Consider the following 17,578-nt stretch of genomic DNA (forward strand, 5'->3'; position numbering starts at 1 on the left):
CCCGGTCCCCGGAGGCGCCCTCTCATTAGCATTTGCAGCAGCGCTTCATGGAATATTTATACAAAGAAATTAAATTTTTGGAAAATTCTTACACTAAACCACTTTGACGAAAAATCCATCTGCATAACCCACTCACATCCGGTGTATTTTCTAATGCATAACATGTATATGTGCGGCCTAATAATTTTGATGAATTTATGAGTGCCTCCGTTTGAAAAACACCGAAGCGCGACCAAAACCGAACTAGAATAATCATAAATCTAATTTTTGGCCGTGTTACACTGTTTGCGGCTTGTTATCTATCACCAGTGCTCACTCACTGGCAAAAATTCAATCAGAGGCATATGCTTTATTTATTAATTTTCTGACTAAACATTTGTCGAAACCCATGTCGATTCTGGTGTTATCGCTCTCTGGATAGCATGGAAAAGGACTGAGGAATGTTCTGTTTATTAACCAACTTTTAATTAAAAGCAGCAGGTGGAAGGAAATTTTCTTAAAATTTTATTTACATTTCGTTCTAAGTCGGTGTGAAAACCTTTTATAATTAAGGATAGCTGAGCTTTGCCGCATTAAGACAGGCGAAAGCGCATTTGGTTTGTTCAAATTATTGCCCTACAGTGATTTTTATTTTACTATTTTAACATTTTGAGAGAGCATTTTTCTAATACGAACTTATAGTTTATTTTACGTGTTATTCCTGCGGGCACTGTAATAAATTCTCCAATAAAGCAGTGAACTCTTCGCAATTTTCCTAATAAAACTACTTTGAACTTGTTTGTTAATTAATGTGCATAAAAAGGCGGGTATTCTTTCCGTCAAATTAAAAATGTGTTTTTTAACCGGCGTTCAGCTAATTTAAAAGTACCGGAAATAACAGAAGCTCGACTAGAAATTTGCATATAAATTCCGCCCCGTCTCTGCTTAATTTCATTCTGGTTAATCTTATTGTCGCAAAAGTGAAATTTCGCCGAGTAGCGTCTTCTAATCTCGATAGTAATTAAGTAAAAATGCGGACAAACCCCGCCATGAATCCATCCGTGCAGTGATTTGAATGGTGTAATAATTGCGTTGCTGTTAGACAATATTTTAGGTGGGTAAAGTGGCATTGCAGACGCGGAAAACCGCCCCCAATGCAGTGGGGCGCCGGCGTGCGTCCTCAAACTGCTATAAAAGCCCACACAGGAGACGTCAAACAGTCTCAACGCAACATATCCAAAGTTTCAACAGGTGATCTTCCGAGTGCTACCGGCACACTTACCGTTCGTAAGTCTTTGATTTATTTTTGAGAGGGAGATTGTTTTTCGATCGATTTCTTTGTGGGGAAGAAACAATATTTTCCTGCGACTTTGTTTACTTTGAATTTAAATTTTGCGGCAACTTTTTTCAAGTATTGCAAAAGTTTGGTTTGTTTATTTCTATGCTTGCAGTCAAGCGTGACTTTGCCTTTGATGTTTAGGGAACAAATACACGTACAAAAGAATAATTAAAAAGCTACTTTTTGGCTAAAAATTCTGAACAAGCCGGGATAACAATCAACACGTATGAAGGGACGAGTTTAACGGGGTTGACCGACGTGAGCTGAATTCATCAAAATCTGATTACATTATTTTCTGTAATTAACTCCGATAAACTGGAAAAATGGTGTTTGGTTGCCAGTCCAGGCCCTTAAATGCGTTTAAAATCCCATTAGCGCTTAACAAGCAAATGATCTTTGTAGTTGTATTCAAACAGATTAAAGGGAACAAGCGGAAATTATAAAGCGAGTAAGTAATCTTGACAATGGTTATTAATACAAAGTTATAATTAATATTTGAAGAACATCATTATTTCAGTTTTGGGAACAGATTGAATGTAACGCAATCTGTTGTTAATGTAATTTAGTGCTTTTGTGGAACTTTCGACCGAATTCAGTAATGGCAAAAATTCGCATGGGTTCCTTTATTAGCAAAACAATGTTCGGGTTGTAATAAACAATAATATTATTTGAATTTTTTCTATTTATTGAATAAATATGCAGAGCGAAAATGCGATGTGATCCGATTACAGATAAATAAATTTACCAACATTCTGTGCCTACATTAATTATCATACCAACCTACACCATGAGAATTATTTTAATCCGGGGTGACATTTGTAAGGTGAGAACATGGATTATGGTGCATAAAGTAAGATGTCCAGAGAATTAAACATAAGAACATTATAATTGCTTGCATTTTTTTAAGTTCTGTCAAAATTTATTGTGTGAGTTCAAAACGATTTTACCCACATTGTTAACCAGAAATAAAAATTGGCTTATTGAAAAATTATTTATTTGATAATTTGGCGCATCTACCATTTTTTTAAGTTAATAAATAATTTTTTTACTAAGTTTTCGAGTGAGGTAGCGTTTTAAGAATGGCGGTGTAATACAGAAAATAAGCTACTGAATTTACTAGAACAAACCGTTTTGCTCTACGACTTTTAGTTTTTGAGTTAGAAATTTTTTAATAAATAATTTGGCGCATCCACCATTTTTTAAGTTCATAAATAATTTTTTTAATAAGTTTTCGAGTGAGGTAGTGTTGTAAAAATGACGACGTAATATCGAGAATAAGCCACTGAATTCACTAGAACAAACCGTTTTGCTCTACGACTTTTAGTTTTTGAGTTATAAATTTTTTAATAAATAATTTGGCGCATCCACCATTTTTTAAGTTCATAAATAGTTTTTTTACTAGGTTTTCGAGTGAGGTAGTGTTGTACAAATGGCGGTGTAATACAGAAAATAAGCCGCTGAATTTACTAGAACAAACCGTTTTGCTGTACAGCTTTTAGTTTTTGAGTTATAATTTTTTTAATAAATAATTTGGCGCATCCATCATTTTTTAAGTTAATAAATAAATTTTTTACTAAGCTTTCAAAAAAAGAAATGTTGTAAAAATGGCGGTGTAATACAGAAAATGAGCCACTGAATTCACTAGAACAAACCGTTTTCCTCTACGACTTTTAGTTTTTGAGTTAGAAATTTTTTACTAGGACTTCGAGTGAGGTACTGTTGTAAAAATGACGACGTAATATCGAAAATGAGCCGCTAAATTCACTAGAACAAACCGTTTTGCTCTACGACTTTTAGTTTTTGAGTTAGAATTTTTTTAATAAATAATTTGGCGCATCCACCATTTTTTAAGTTAATAAATAAATTTTTTACTAAGTTTTCGAAAAAAGAAGTGTTGTAAAAATGGCGGTGTAATACAGAAAATGAGCCGCTGAATTCACTAGAACAAACCGTTTTCCTCTACGACTTTTAGTTTTTGAGTTAGAAATTTTTTACTAGGACTTCGAGTGAGGTACTGTTGTAAAAATGACGACGTAATATCGAAAATGAGCCGCTAAATTCACTAGAACAAACCGTTTTGCTGTACGACTTTTAGTTTTTGAGTTATAAATTTTTTAATAAATAATTTAGCGCATCCACCATTTTTCAAGTTAATAAATAAATTTTTTATTAAGATTTTGAGCAAGGTAGTGTTGTAAAAATAACGATGTAATACAGAAAATGAGCCGCTGAACAAACCGTTTTGCTCTTCGACTTTTAGTTTTTAAACTTTTTTAAATAGATAATCTGATACTAAAGTTAAAAAAAAATCGGACGTTTGCTAGGGCTTAATTTACATTCACTTGATGATATTTTAAAGCAAATATAATATTTAACAATTTGTTAATCACCAGTAGCGAATGCCAGACTCCACAAAAATGAGTGAATCAAATCTTTTGAAAAATAAAAAATGACACAAATGATTAGTGTCATTTTTTCTTACTGTAACCAGTAGTAATCGGAAAACATATTTTATTCAAAAAACCTTGGTATGCTTTTTTTCATAAGATTTTAAATCTTGATAAAAACGTTTACTATTTGACCGCTTAAGTTTTCCAGGTTTTATTGGGATAATTTTACCACAAACAAAGCAAAAGTTTTTTGGGCTTAAGCTACATTCACTTGACAATATTTTAAAGCAAATAAAATGTTTAAGATTTAGTTTATCACAGACTAGACACCAAAAACAAGTTTTTCAAACTTGTAGTGAATATATTAAAAAAACTATTATATACGTGATAGACAAATGTGACACGTATTTTAATTATCAGGTAGTAAGCAGAAAACAAAATCAGTATAAATTATCTATTGGTAGAAAAATTGTAAACTAGTGTTAAAATAGTCCTAAAATTGTTTTCGAAAAAAATCTTTTTTTTTCTAAAAATAGATAATAATTGTTTCGCTCTAATAAGTGCACTTAGCGTCTTTGTCGCGCTCTTGATTAGCTGATTCAATGTTGCGGTCCCTCCATGTATTTGCACATATAAGATTACAAATTTCCGCGCGACTCGTTCTTCTTTGATCCGAAGAGCTAATTATGCACATTATCTCTCCTTAAGGGATCTAACTTAGTTTTGATAACAAATTAACTTGTAATTAGTGTCGTGAACGCGTCGAAATGAGATTTAATAGGGTGTCGTCCTTTGTAACCTCTTCAGTGGCCCACCATTTTTGCAGGAAGTTCGCAGGAATATGAGGTGGTCGACTCTGTGGTGGTTTGCTGCGGTCCTTGCCGCCGCTCTGCTGCAGGAAAACGGGGGCGAAGCCGCCCGCACTTCTCGGAGCAACGATATGTTGGAGAGATTGATCAAATTGGACGAAATGTACTCCGCAGTGGCCAGGCCTAGGTAATAAAGGACGGGTTCTTTTGCATGGCTTTCTGTGCTAAATTGGTCAGAATTTTCTGCATACTAGTGGGAGTTGAGTTTCTTCTGCTTTAATCGTACGAAATTAAATTTTTACTTTGGAGAAATTTTACACGAGAGTGATGATTAACTCGGAGTTTCTTTTGATTTATGTGTTTTGTGCTATTTGCGAAGCAAACTTTTGATTGGAACACGACGTTATTTGGGTCTCTATCGGGGTGATAATTTATGTTTAATTAGAATTTTCGCTCGTTATGACGGGGTTGGGGAGAGATTTATAAAATGTCTGATTCTTGTTGACGTGAGTCGGTAGTAAATTTATTACGGGAATAAAAGAATTACCCATCGTCTCATCAACTGCATCTTTTTAATTTGTTTAATGAAATTATAAAATTCATAAATCAATTTTTTACCAAACGGAATTAAACTTCGCCGTCGCCGCTCAAACAATTTTTTACTTTATTTCATCACTAATAAGCGTCTCATTATTTTAACACGAAATTAATTAAAATGTCAAAAGACTCGTCAAGCATTTAAAAATTAATCGAAAGTTTTTGTCGGAAGTAGGTTTATGTTAGCGGGTGTCGAATCCGATTTAGGTTTTTGTTATTTTTCCATTTTTTCCCACTGTTGTCCTGATTTGATTTATTAAACTTGACCCAACCCGAAACAATCGGACTTTTTTGGTAGAAGTGTGCTTTATTTAAGTGTGTAATTAGATTTAGCTTTTGAAATAAAATCGATAATAAAAAACAGGCGCTTATATTTGCACCTCATAAACTAGTGCGATCATATGCCTCGTAAACTCCCTTATTTATTCCCTGTAGTAAAGTTTTATGAGGTACAAAATTTTGCTTTAATAGATGAATTTATTTCACTGTATTGTTTATTGTCTGTGTTTCTATAACCGGCCTAACGGTACGTATCACGTGACAACTTTCGAGCAGATGATTGGTCCACGTAGAAGTTTGTGATTTGTCTGCACGCTGAGTGTTTTTCTCGTTTGTGGTGGGTGCATGGGTGTATGGTACCTGCGAGCTAACGCGTGCTGGTGGTAGGTAGTGTGCGCAGCGGACCGACCCAAGTTGATAGTATGGGTCCCAAGGTACAGCGTGCCATCAATATGTTAAGACTTCAACATCTAGACCGACTCTACGCAGACCGAGCTCGACCCAGGTGAGCCACTCGCTCAGACTTACCCTACATTTCTGCAACGACTTGTATCTTTTACGTTGTGTTCGTTTTCATGTGCGTAATTCATTAAAACAAGTGAACAATTACTAGTGCTTTTTTATTTTATTTCAAGATACATTTGTTGTCTTTTTGGAAATACAATGTGTTTTTGTATAGAAAGAATTAACAAAAATATTAATCAGGAGGCAGATAAGAGTCCCGATTGTGCACAGACAAAATCTGATAATGATTTTTCCACTTAATGCCACCGTAAATTAAACAAAGTCTGCCCGTAAATATCGCCGAATGTTCCTTGTTTGTTTTGTTATGGATTAGCTTTACGAGCCACTTATCTATGAATATGGCAAAAGTCTGTTGTTTTCTAATTGATTGTTTTGCTTTGTTAGTCGTTAGAGACAAATTAGATATTTTTATTAAATTAAATATCCAACAATAATCAATTATTTATCATATGAAATTTTTTATTGAGTAAACCTAATATGTTTTTTATATTATCATTAGTTGTATAATTGATTATTTAGCTAAAATCAACTTTAGAATGAGATTCTGCTAACCTAAGAGGCTGAAAGTGAATCTCTTCTGAAAAAAATCTAATACTGTTTGAAAGTTTATGTTGTAAACATAATAAAAAAGTAATACACGTATTGTTTTATGAATTTTTTTTTGTCGTTAAAAACATATTAGGTATGTTTGTTTTACTGGAATTAAACATCGAACTGAAAACCTTTAGAACTATTATATTATTATTGAAACTAATATTATTAAAAAGTAGCTTAATGATATTTTAAATTTGGGCAAATTGATATTTGGAATGTTTTAAGTTTTAATTAACTTTTTATTTTGGCGCATCCACCATTTTTTGATTTAATAAATAAATTTTTTACAAAATTCTTGAGTGAGGTAGCGTTGTAAAAATAGCGGTGTGATATAGAAAATAAGCCGCTGAATTCACTAGAACAAATCGTTTTGTTCTACGGCTTTTAGTTTTTGAGTTAGAAATTTTTTACTAAGACTTCGAATGAGGTAGTGTTGTAGAAATGACGGTGTAATACAGAAAATTAGCCGCTGAATTTACTAGAGCAAACCGTTTTGCTCTACGACTTTTAGTTTTTGAGTTATAAATTTTTTAATAAATAATTTGGCGCATCCACCATTTTTTGAGTTTATTAATAATTTTTTTACTAAGTTTTCGAGTGAGGCAGTGTTGTAAAAATGGCGGTATAATACAGAAAAAGAGCCGCAGAATTCACTAGAACAAACCGCTTTGCTCTACGACTTTTAGTTTTTGAGTTAGAAATTTTTTACTAAGACTTCGAATGAGGTAGTGTTGTAAAAATGACGAGGTAATATCGAAAATGACCCGCTGCATTTAGTAGAACAAACTGTTTTGCTCTACGACTTTTAGTTTTTGAGTTATAAATTTTTTAATAAATGATTTGGCGCATCCACCATTTTTTAAGTTCCTAAATAATTTTTTTACTAAGTTTTCGAGTAAGACAGTGTTGTACAAATAGCGGTGTAATACAGAAAATAAGCCGCTGAATTCACTAGAACAAATCGTTTTGTTCTACGGCTTTTAGTTTTTGAGTTAGAAATTTTTTACTAAGACTTCGAATGAGGTAGTGTTGTAGAAATGACGGTGTAATACAGAAAATTAGCCGCTGAATTTACTAGAGCAAACCGTTTTGCTCTACGACTTTTAGTTTTTGAGTTATAAATTTTTTAATAAATAATTTGGCGCATCCACCATTTTTTAAGTTTATAAATAATTTTTTTACTAAGTTTTCGAGTGAGGCAGTGTTGTAAAAATGGCGGTATAATACAGAAAAAGAGCCGCAGAATTCACTAGAACAAACCGCTTTGCTCTACGACTTTTAGTTTTTGAGTTAGAAATTTTTTACTAAGACTTCGAATGAGGTAGTGTTGTAAAAATGACGAGGTAATATCGAAAATGACCCGCTGCATTTAGTAGAACAAACTGTTTTGCTCTACGACTTTTAGTTTTTGAGTTATAAATTTTTTAATAAATGATTTGGCGCATCCACCATTTTTTAAGTTCCTAAATAATTTTTTTACTAAGTTTTCGAGTAAGACAGTGTTGTACAAATAGCGGTGTAATACAGAAAATAAGCCGCTGAATTCACTAGAACAAATCGTTTTGTTCTACGGCTTTTAGTTTTTGAGTTAGAAATTTTTTACTAAGTCTTCGAATGAGGTAGTGTTGTAGAAATGACGGTGTAATACAGAAAATTAGCCGCTGAATTTACTAGAGCAAACCGTTTTGCTCTACGACTTTTAGTTTTTGAGTTATAAATTTTTTAATAAATAATTTGGCGCATCCACCATTTTTTGAGTTCATAAATAATTTTTTTACTAAGTTTTCGAGTGAGGCAGTGTTGTAAAAATGGCGGTATAATACAGAAAAAGAGCCGCAGAATTCACTAGAACAAACCGTTTTGCTCTACGACTTTTAGTTTTTGAGTTAAAAATTTTTTACTAATACTTCGAATGAGGTAGTGTTGTAAAAATGACGAGGTAAAATCGAAAATGACCCGCTGCATTTAGTAGAACAAACTGTTTTGCTCTACGACTTTTAGTTTTTGACTTATAAATTTTTTAAGAAATAATTTGGCGCATTCACCAATTTTTAAGTTTCTAAATCATTTTTTTTCTAAGTTTTCGAGTGAGGTAGTGTTGTAAAAATGACGATGTAATACAGAAAATGAGCCGCTGAATTTACTAGAACAAACCGTTTTGCTCTACGACTTTTAGTTTATGAGTTATAAATTTTTTTAATGAATAATTCGGCGCATCCACCATTTTTTAAGTTAATAAATAATTTTTTTACTAAGTTTTCGAGTGAGGCAGTGTTGTAAAAATGGCGGTGTAATACAGAAAAAGAGCCGCTGAATTCACTAGAACAAACCGTTTTGCTCTACGACTTTTAGTTTTTGAGTTAGAAATTTTTTACTAAGACTTCGAATGAGGTAGTGTTGTAAAAATGACGAGGTAATATTGAAAATGAGCCGCTGCATTCAGTAGAACAAACTGTTTTGCTCTACGACTTTCAGTTTTTGAGTTATAAATTTTTTAATAAATAATTTGGCGCATTCACTATTTTTTAAGTTTCTAAATAATTTTTTTTCTAAGTTTTCGAGTGAGGTAGTGTTGTAAAAATGACGATGTAATACAGAAAATGAGCCGCTGAATTTACTAGAACAAACCGTTTTGCTCTACGACTTTTAGTTTATGAGTTATAAATTTTTTTAATGAATAATTCGGCGCATCCACCATTTTTTAAGTTAATAAATAATTTTTTTTCTAAGTTTTCGAGTGAGGTAGTTTTGTAAAAATGGCGGTGTGATACAGAAAAAGAGCCGCTGAATTCACTAGAAAAAACCGTTTTGTGTACGACTTTTAGTTTTTGAGTTAGAAATTTTTTACTAAGACTTCGAGTGAGGTAGTGTTGTAAAAATGACGACCTAATATCGAAAATGAGCCGCTGAATTTAGTAGAATAAACCGTTTTGCTCTACGACTTTTATTTTTTGAGTTATAAATTTTTTTAATAAATAATTTGGCGCATCCACCATTTTTTAAGTTAATAAATAAATGTTTTACTAAGTTTTCGAGTGGGGTAGTATTGTAAAAATGGCGGCGTGATATAGAAAAGCCGCTAGTTAATTAGTATGTAATAACGACAGTAAAAATATAACAAAAAAGTAGAAGAAATAATCTATATGTTTTATTTTATTAAAAAAAATATTATTTTTGTTACAAAGACATTAATAATAATTAATAATATGTTACTCAAATTATACAAGGTGTGTTTGTTAAAAGCATATGACATGAAATCAATGTTTCCTATTAAATACTTTATATTTCAGAATTTTCATACAATTCCTTCTGATAAAATAATATTAATTAATCAAAATTTTTGTGCAAAAAATTCGTGAATAATTGTCGTTGGCCCTAAAATTATCTAGTATGTTTGAATTTTTCGTTTTTCTTTAATTTTAGCATTTTTGTAGCTATTTCTTGTACAAACCCAATATTTAAACATAATTTGTTTAGAATGAGATAAGAAATAGTTTCGAGCTGCGACTTTATGTGTGATTGTTGTTTTTTTAGATACAAAAAAAATACAGAGAGATGCAGAAAAGCAGACTCACCTTGTATAAAACGAGCACTATTTCTCTGTAAAACTGCTTCATTCATGTCTAGATAATTAATCTATCGGGCAGCAGATGACGCCAGCTATTTTAAGTAAGCTTAATTTAAGCCTGACTGGGTTAGAAGTTATGTGATCGTTTCCGGTAAGTACATAGAATGGAATAATATGGAATGTTAATAAAGCCGTATTTTCCAACCGATTGAGCTTAAAAATTCAGCAATACTGGCAAAAATGAGCCGTAAAAGATTATTTTCAGGGATTGCAATCTAAAACCGAAACAGCTTCAGGGTAACAAACACAAACTTTATTATTTCTCCGATTACAATTGGGAAATTCGACCTACATTGTATTAAAATTTAATAACGATAAAGGTCGGAATATTTTGTTTTGTGCGATTTTTATGGCTTTTAATTACGAATAAATTGAAAGAAAATTTCATCGCTGGTAGTGTGTTGATCTATTCCGGCGCGCTATTTTGATTCTTCTCGATTCTATTATTTCAGGAAATATTCGTTTAATGTTTCCAGTCTCTTGAGTGAAACTCTCCGGGATTTAATAATCCGTGGGTAAAAATTGAAAAAGCACCGTTTGACCCATTGTTTCGTAGATTTCGGTTTCGCGTGTCGAAATTTCCTGCGGGAAAATGACGTCGTGGGCGATTTCTCGCCAAAGTATGCAGAAAATAAATATTTAACAGTTTAACACAAGCGGAAATTAATAGCTGGCTTTTGTCGTGTCTGGTATATTGTGCTGTAAAGCCAATAAGTCGCAACGAAAGCTCGATATTTCGGGTCGAGTGCATTTAATACGTTTTCCACAAGGGGCAAGAAGCAACAGGTAATGATCTGTTTGATTTCAGGTTCGGTAAGCGCATCGACGACTCCAATCCACCGATGGAATACGAAGGTCAGGTAAGAGAATTGGCTTGGTTGGTTTTTGTTGAACTTTGACACGATTAAGCAAACGATGATAGCAGCATTGTTTCAGAGCAAATATTTGCTTTACGGCGAAAAAATCGGAAATGGTCTTTATGTATTTCTAGACCAGGAAATACAGTTTGTTTTATTGTAAAATTACGGTGTGGGTGTCGGAGGGCTTGTGATTGATTTTCTTGTAAAGATGTAATACTATTGACTTAAACAGCAAACGGAAACTTTTGCAGAATGTATATTTTCGGCGAAACGGATCAAAGCTGCGGGGAAGTTTTTTAAACCAATATTCAAACTTTGTGAAACATGGGAATAAGTTTTTCCGTTAGAGGTAATTCAATTATTTGTTACTTTGACTGTAATTTATTTTATTCCCTTGAAGTGTTAATTCCTATTAATTGCGCGGAAAAAATCCAATAAATTTATCAAATTGACATAATCTTTGAATTTAATTTATTGCGTATGAGACATCTTCGGAGACCTCCCATGTATCAAGCAAGAAGACAAAGAATCTTGAAAGCAAATAATTAATTATTTGTAGTAAAATACTTGGAGAATCAAGGTTAAGTGTATAATAATTACCACTTCCATTGCTCATAGGAATGTTAAAATAGACGAATAAAACCAATAAAGTGGCGTTTGAAATTTGAAGCTTGCCTGAAAAGCTGCAAGGAAAATATTTATGCTCCGACACAAACTCGCTTCATCCTATTTGTTCTTTACATTTCACCCCGCGTCTTTCAATAACCAAATTCGAGCTCTTTTCGCTAAGTTTATTCCGGGAGAAAATCGGTTTTCCAAATACAAAACAGAATTTTGACTTTACTACAAGTTGCAAAAATTGGAGGGTGCACCTCCGATTACATGGCTGCCCGCATGAATAAGTCATGATGAGGTATTAATATTAGCCGAGTTTCCGACACCCAACTTGTTGCGGCTTAAACTCCGACCCAAGTCCTCAAACCGGGTTTTTCTCACGCACTGGCTGTATGACTTTCCCTTTTTCGTAAGTAGAATAAAAACCGTAACCTTGAAAGTAACAGCGGTTTTATAAAGAAAGAATTGGTTCGCATCCTAAAGCGAACTCTCGCTAGTCAGCTGAGAATAGAAAGTATTGGCCTACCGCAATATTTTATGGTAATTATTGTTTCTTGGATTATTTACGCACATTTCATATTCAAATCGGTTCGTGTTTATTTTCTACTCGTTTATTGTTTCAAAGACGAATAAACATTCTGCATGTTTAGCTAAATTCATTCATGTTTAGCTGTTTTCGAATAAATCTGGAACTAAAACACGGCTCATTATGACAACCATCAAACGCAGAAGTACACATATGTTATTCCGCCTCTTTATTTCGACTCATAAAGACGTCAGTTACATTTATTACAAACTTGCAATTGATTTAAATGTCGGTAATTTCACGTAGGTACGTCAATACCGATAATCAGGGCTTTCCCGGTTTTTCTATTTTTATGTTTAATAACAATCATTAATGTTATTAGCTAATTGGATTCAGTTGCACCAATTCACTTTTAAACATTTGCATGTTTTTATTCGATCCAATTATTTTTTTAATAGGCGATGCCTCGTAAATAAACCTGTCGGAACATAATACCTACTCTTACAAACCTGTTAACATGGCAAATGGATTTTTAATTTAAACTACACTATTATATGACATCCAAGTACACGTTTTTATATTACAAGCTTTTCTGTCAATGAACGCGTAGTTCGAAACAGGATTTTTTGACTGGAGGCAAACAAAATAAAATTAAAAACTAGATAGGCATCAAGAAGATGCCTTTTTATGGACTGTATGTTAAAATATTTCAAAAAATGTTACTATGCAAATTTATTTATTTTTTAAATAGAACTGTCTATATTTTGTGCATTTTTTGACACACACAGTACTTACTCACAAAATTATTATTATTATTATTTATTATTATTTATTATTATTTTTACTGTAATTTTTTAAAATGAGCAAAAAAATTGTCGTTTTTTATAAAATAAGCCTAAATTCTTTTATTCTTTTATGTGTAATTTAATTATTAATACATTTTTGTTTTTTTTTCTTTATTTTTTTCTTTATTTTTTTTTAATTTATTATTACCACAAAAGTATCGGTTGCCATTTAAAAAAATTTAAAAAGGACTCATTGTTCACAAACCAGTGACGTCACAAATGTCAAAATGAAGCACTGGCAAAAATGAGATCGACTTTTTTGAAAAATGACCCGTAAAAATCTTGCGTTACTTTGAACTCACAGGTGTTTCACGTTTTAGTGCCAGTCAGAAAATAAATAGTTCTAATTGCCCAAGTGAAAAAAATTATATTCCAATTGATAATGTTTCTAACATGCTTCAATTTGATGTTTTATTATTATTTAAAATGTTCATGGTATGAGCGTGAAATGAAATAAAACTACTTAATTTTTTTTCCAAATTATTGTAAACTATTTTTTATAATAAAATTTTCCCTATTTTTTAAATAAGAAAGTTGAAATTGAAATAGTAAAAAATGTAAGGCTTATTTTGACTAATTGAAATTTTAATTTGTTTAGACCAAATAAATATGTTTTATCTTAGTCACTTTTGAGAAAGCAGAGCTCGTGTCTTTGCTTGATTTCTAATGTGATTGTCTTTACTAGTCAGACTAAAAATATTGATTTATTACCTAAAAAAAGCCTGTTCAATATTTTTTTGAAGAAAAAATACAATATAAAATACAAATTTTTTGTAGTTTTTTCTTTTCGCTGATAATACCTATGGGCAAATTTAAGAGGGTTTGTGTGTGGCTCGCTATTTTAAATAATTTTTCTAAAGAAAAATTGTAAATTGGTAATAGAGTTGTAGTTTTTCGATATATTATTCTTTTGTAGACTCTAATACTATTTGTTTACAATTTTTAATCATCATGGCATAAATAACAAAGGAAAGAAGTTCAATCTCACACGCAAATCGTAGTGATTTTTACTCATACAATATTTTATTAAGTACATTTTAACAATTTATTTATTAATTTATAAAAAAATGTGCATGTGCAAGAGTTTTTTTGGTTTATTATTTAACAACTTTTGTTCATTCGGCTTTTATATAATGTGTGTTAGAATGATTTTCATCTAGTCGTCTGTAAATTTCTTATGTAAAATCAGAGAATGCCGCTTTATAAAACTAATGACAGGCATTTAAACATCGAATATTACTATTCTCTATTTATTAAATCTCCAATTGGGAAATAAGCTTCGATAATAAAAGTGTTTTCTTGCACAGTTTAACAATTTAGTTGCATTTTAACAAAATAAAAAAAAATTAATTGAATTTTTCAACTGACAGATTTGACATTTATTGACAGAGGATTTGAACAGAGCGGCACAATTTTTTTTTACATATAAACCAATTTCAAAGTTTACTAGATGAGAATAATTTAAAAACACATTTTATTATTTATTAAAAAATTAAAATTGATGCTCCAGGGGGAGTCTTGCTCTTGCTTATTACATCTTTAAATAAACAAAAAGATAGCGATTTTCAAAATTTTGAGCAAATGTTGTTTGAATTTTGAACGAAACCGTAAAAGAAAACTCATTATTATCATTATTATTATTATTATTATTGTTATTATTATTATTATTATTATTATTATTATTATTATTATTATTATTATTATTATTATTATTATTATTATTATTATTATTATTATTATTATTATTATTATTATTATTATTATTATTATTATTATTATTATTATTATTATTATTATTATTATTATTACGTTATTAATTTAAATTTAAATTGATATTATTTAATTTAATACACCACAGGTAGGAATTAAATGAGTTTAAAGAAACCAAAAAATTTGACTGAAATTTTTACGTACAACTCGTACAAAAAAAAAAACAATCTTGTAGGAAATGTTTCTGTTTTAACGGAACTCATACCGTTTTTGAGATATAAACGCTTCGGGTGTTTACCTCCCATCGACTCCAAACACCTTAAATTCGAAAACTGGCTGTTGTTTTTAAGATAATAACAACATGAAAGTTAATATTTGCGAACAGTGCTAGTGTGAAATTCCAAGTAGAAAAAAAGCCTTGTCGCCGTAATAAATAGCGTCCATTTAACACTTTTTTAATTATTTTCGCTTAGGTTAACAACATTTATTTGGCTCCTTTGTGCCATCCGTCGCGTGTTTTAATAAGTAAAGCGAGTGCGTCGTGCATAAAACTCTCGTTAATTATTGCGGGAGCTTTGGTGTTTAACTAAGAACGTTCCGTTACAGTATCAGAGTGAGGACGTCGGCGACTGGTTGCCCGTTCGAAGATGAGGAATTCTCTACCGTAGATTTCGCCCCTTTTCCAGCCCCCAGCCCCGTAGACAATCACACTGACTTCTTATCATCAAAGCTCATGCAGATAACCTGTTACTTATTGTTGCTAATAATTATATAGTCCAAATAAAGCATGTTCGTGACCCATTCTACACCGTGTTTCATTTTCTCGATCCTTGATCTGTCGCAAGGTTTGGAAAAATTGCAGGTGAAATTCGCGCTCGCAAATATAAACAAGACTTTGCACCGAGTTGTGCAAATACCGAGCCAAATAGCCAAAGTTTCGGGAATCACTCGCAGCGATTTGGTGGTTTAACTCTGGTTTGGTTTTTGCAAGGGACGCCTACCTTGAATTAAATAATAAAACAATCTTTGGAACAATCAGACCTCGAGCTAATTATAGTGGAAGAGCCGCTCTAGGCCTCACTGGTAATTTATTAATCTCGTTAGTCATACGTAACACTGACACACCCATACAGAAAAAACTCATTTCGTGTCGCAAAAATTTGATCAAGTGTACAAAAATGGCTTTCGCGGCTGTGCCTACGTGCAATTTGCGCCGGAAATATATCAATAGGGTGATTTCCCGTGAAGCGCTTCCTAAAATGAAGAATTATAATATTTATAGTTGAAATAAGGGCGCTTTTGATTGCACCATAATTGCTTTTTCGGGCTAATTACGGGCGAAAAGTTCAAAGAATCGCGTTTTTTGCGCTCTTGCCATCCCACAGAGGAAATTAACTGCGTTTTCATAGATTGCATCCCGAAAAATGGGTATGTGAGGCATTATCTGTGTTTCGTTTGAGGAATTTTAAACGGTCGAGGCCCATAAATTATTTAATAGGAGCTGGGCGAGTTTTAACTTCGGTAAAAGCACTTTAACTCGAATTATAATGCGAGAGTAATTTATGGAAATTGGGGAAATTATAGGTTGCAACAATGGGGAATAAGCAGCATGGGTGTCCTGTTTTCCGCTAATTTGAAAAGAGAGTGATATTTCTGAAAGTGTTTTAGTGTAAGGCGATATTTTTCGTAATAGACTAGTTGTTTACGAGATCTCTCTAACAAGTATCCAATTATTATTAGCTCCAAATAAGACGAAGTCAAGTTTAAAAGGATTGTTAAACTTGTTCAAGGATTAGCAACGCCACAACTTTGCCGAACGTTGGGTAACTAGATAAGTCTCATCGCAGCAATTAAAAAATTTGGAATAATCCGCCCGCGCATACGTGGGGCGGTTTAATCGAAACTCCGGGTGGTATAGTCATTAGCCTCTCAATCGGGCTCGCCACCAGAGACACTCTTGTCCCACTTCCGATTTTTTCAGCTAATGATTTCGTGGTTTTGCACAAATCCGAGTGAAAGATAAGATCGGAAACTTTCGTCCAGTGAAACTTGAAGGCTTCTTCAATCACATGCACAATTCGACGCCACCTTGCCTGACCAACTTCTGCCGCTGAATAAATTGTAGCGATGTCTATCATTTTACGCTAATTATCTCCATCAAATAAACGTTCGACCAGCAAAGGATTTAATTACCGCTTCATGACTACGTGAAAATGAAACGTGTTATGGGTTTTTACTTTTTAGTGAAAGTTTATGTAAAGTCAACATTCGAAACACATTTCCGACTTTTTGGATAGAGTCTCAATTTCTCAAAGGAAAGTTCAATCTGGGAGCAGCAGGGATCGAGTAACACACGGTCTGTTATTAGGGTAATTGCAGACGGGTGAAGTGACACACTGCAAAATTGTGCAAGAATCAACAAAAAAAATACAGGCAAAGGACTCGGAATGTAGCTTCTGAAGTTAACTATTATTATAAATTTGGTATTGAAATCTGGTGATTTAGAATATTTTTTTATAAATTTCTGCTAAATAAAAAAAAATAAAAATAATAACATAAAAAAACAAACAAACATGAACAGTCTTTTGTCATAAACCTAAAATTATTATCTATTACACAAAAAACGATGAAGCTAATAACTGTTGAATCTAAATATTATTCGAAATTTGTTTGGAAAATCAATTCGTTTTTTCGTAAGAATTTATTTCAATCTAGAAAATGAACTCTTTGATTGGAAATACATATTAGCACTAAAATCAGGCACCTCTGTATTATGAATATTTTTTCATTTTTAGTTTCAGTAGATTTTTATTTTCAGAATTTTTTGTATAGTTTGTCTTTAACTGTTTCTAATTTTGTTATGCTAAGTACTATAATTTCAT

General features: G+C 32.2%; 1 protein-coding gene across 3 annotated transcripts; it reads left to right on the plus strand.

The window, feature by feature from the left end:
• Positions 1-1,134: 1,134 nt before the first annotated feature.
• LOC107399284 (uncharacterized) lies at positions 1,135-15,502 on the plus strand. Of its 3 annotated transcripts, none has more exons than XM_064356351.1 (5): positions 1,135-1,266; positions 4,535-4,704; positions 5,785-5,898; positions 10,949-11,000; positions 15,303-15,502. In XM_064356351.1, the coding sequence occupies exons 2-5, from the start codon at positions 4,550-4,552 to the stop codon at positions 15,345-15,347; spliced, it is 366 nt and encodes a 121-aa protein (XP_064212421.1). In that variant the 5' UTR covers positions 1,135-1,266; positions 4,535-4,549; the 3' UTR covers positions 15,348-15,502. The 3 variants fall into 3 exon arrangements, with proteins under 3 accessions (XP_064212421.1, XP_064212422.1, XP_064212423.1); XM_064356352.1 differs by having other exon boundaries at positions 10,949-10,995; XM_064356353.1 differs by lacking the exon at positions 5,785-5,898.
• The last annotated feature ends 2,076 nt before the right edge of the window (positions 15,503-17,578 follow it).

This window comes from Tribolium castaneum, chromosome 4 (genome assembly GCF_031307605.1).
Source record: "Tribolium castaneum strain GA2 chromosome 4, icTriCast1.1, whole genome shotgun sequence".
NCBI classification, from domain to species: Eukaryota; Metazoa; Arthropoda; class Insecta; order Coleoptera; family Tenebrionidae; genus Tribolium; species Tribolium castaneum.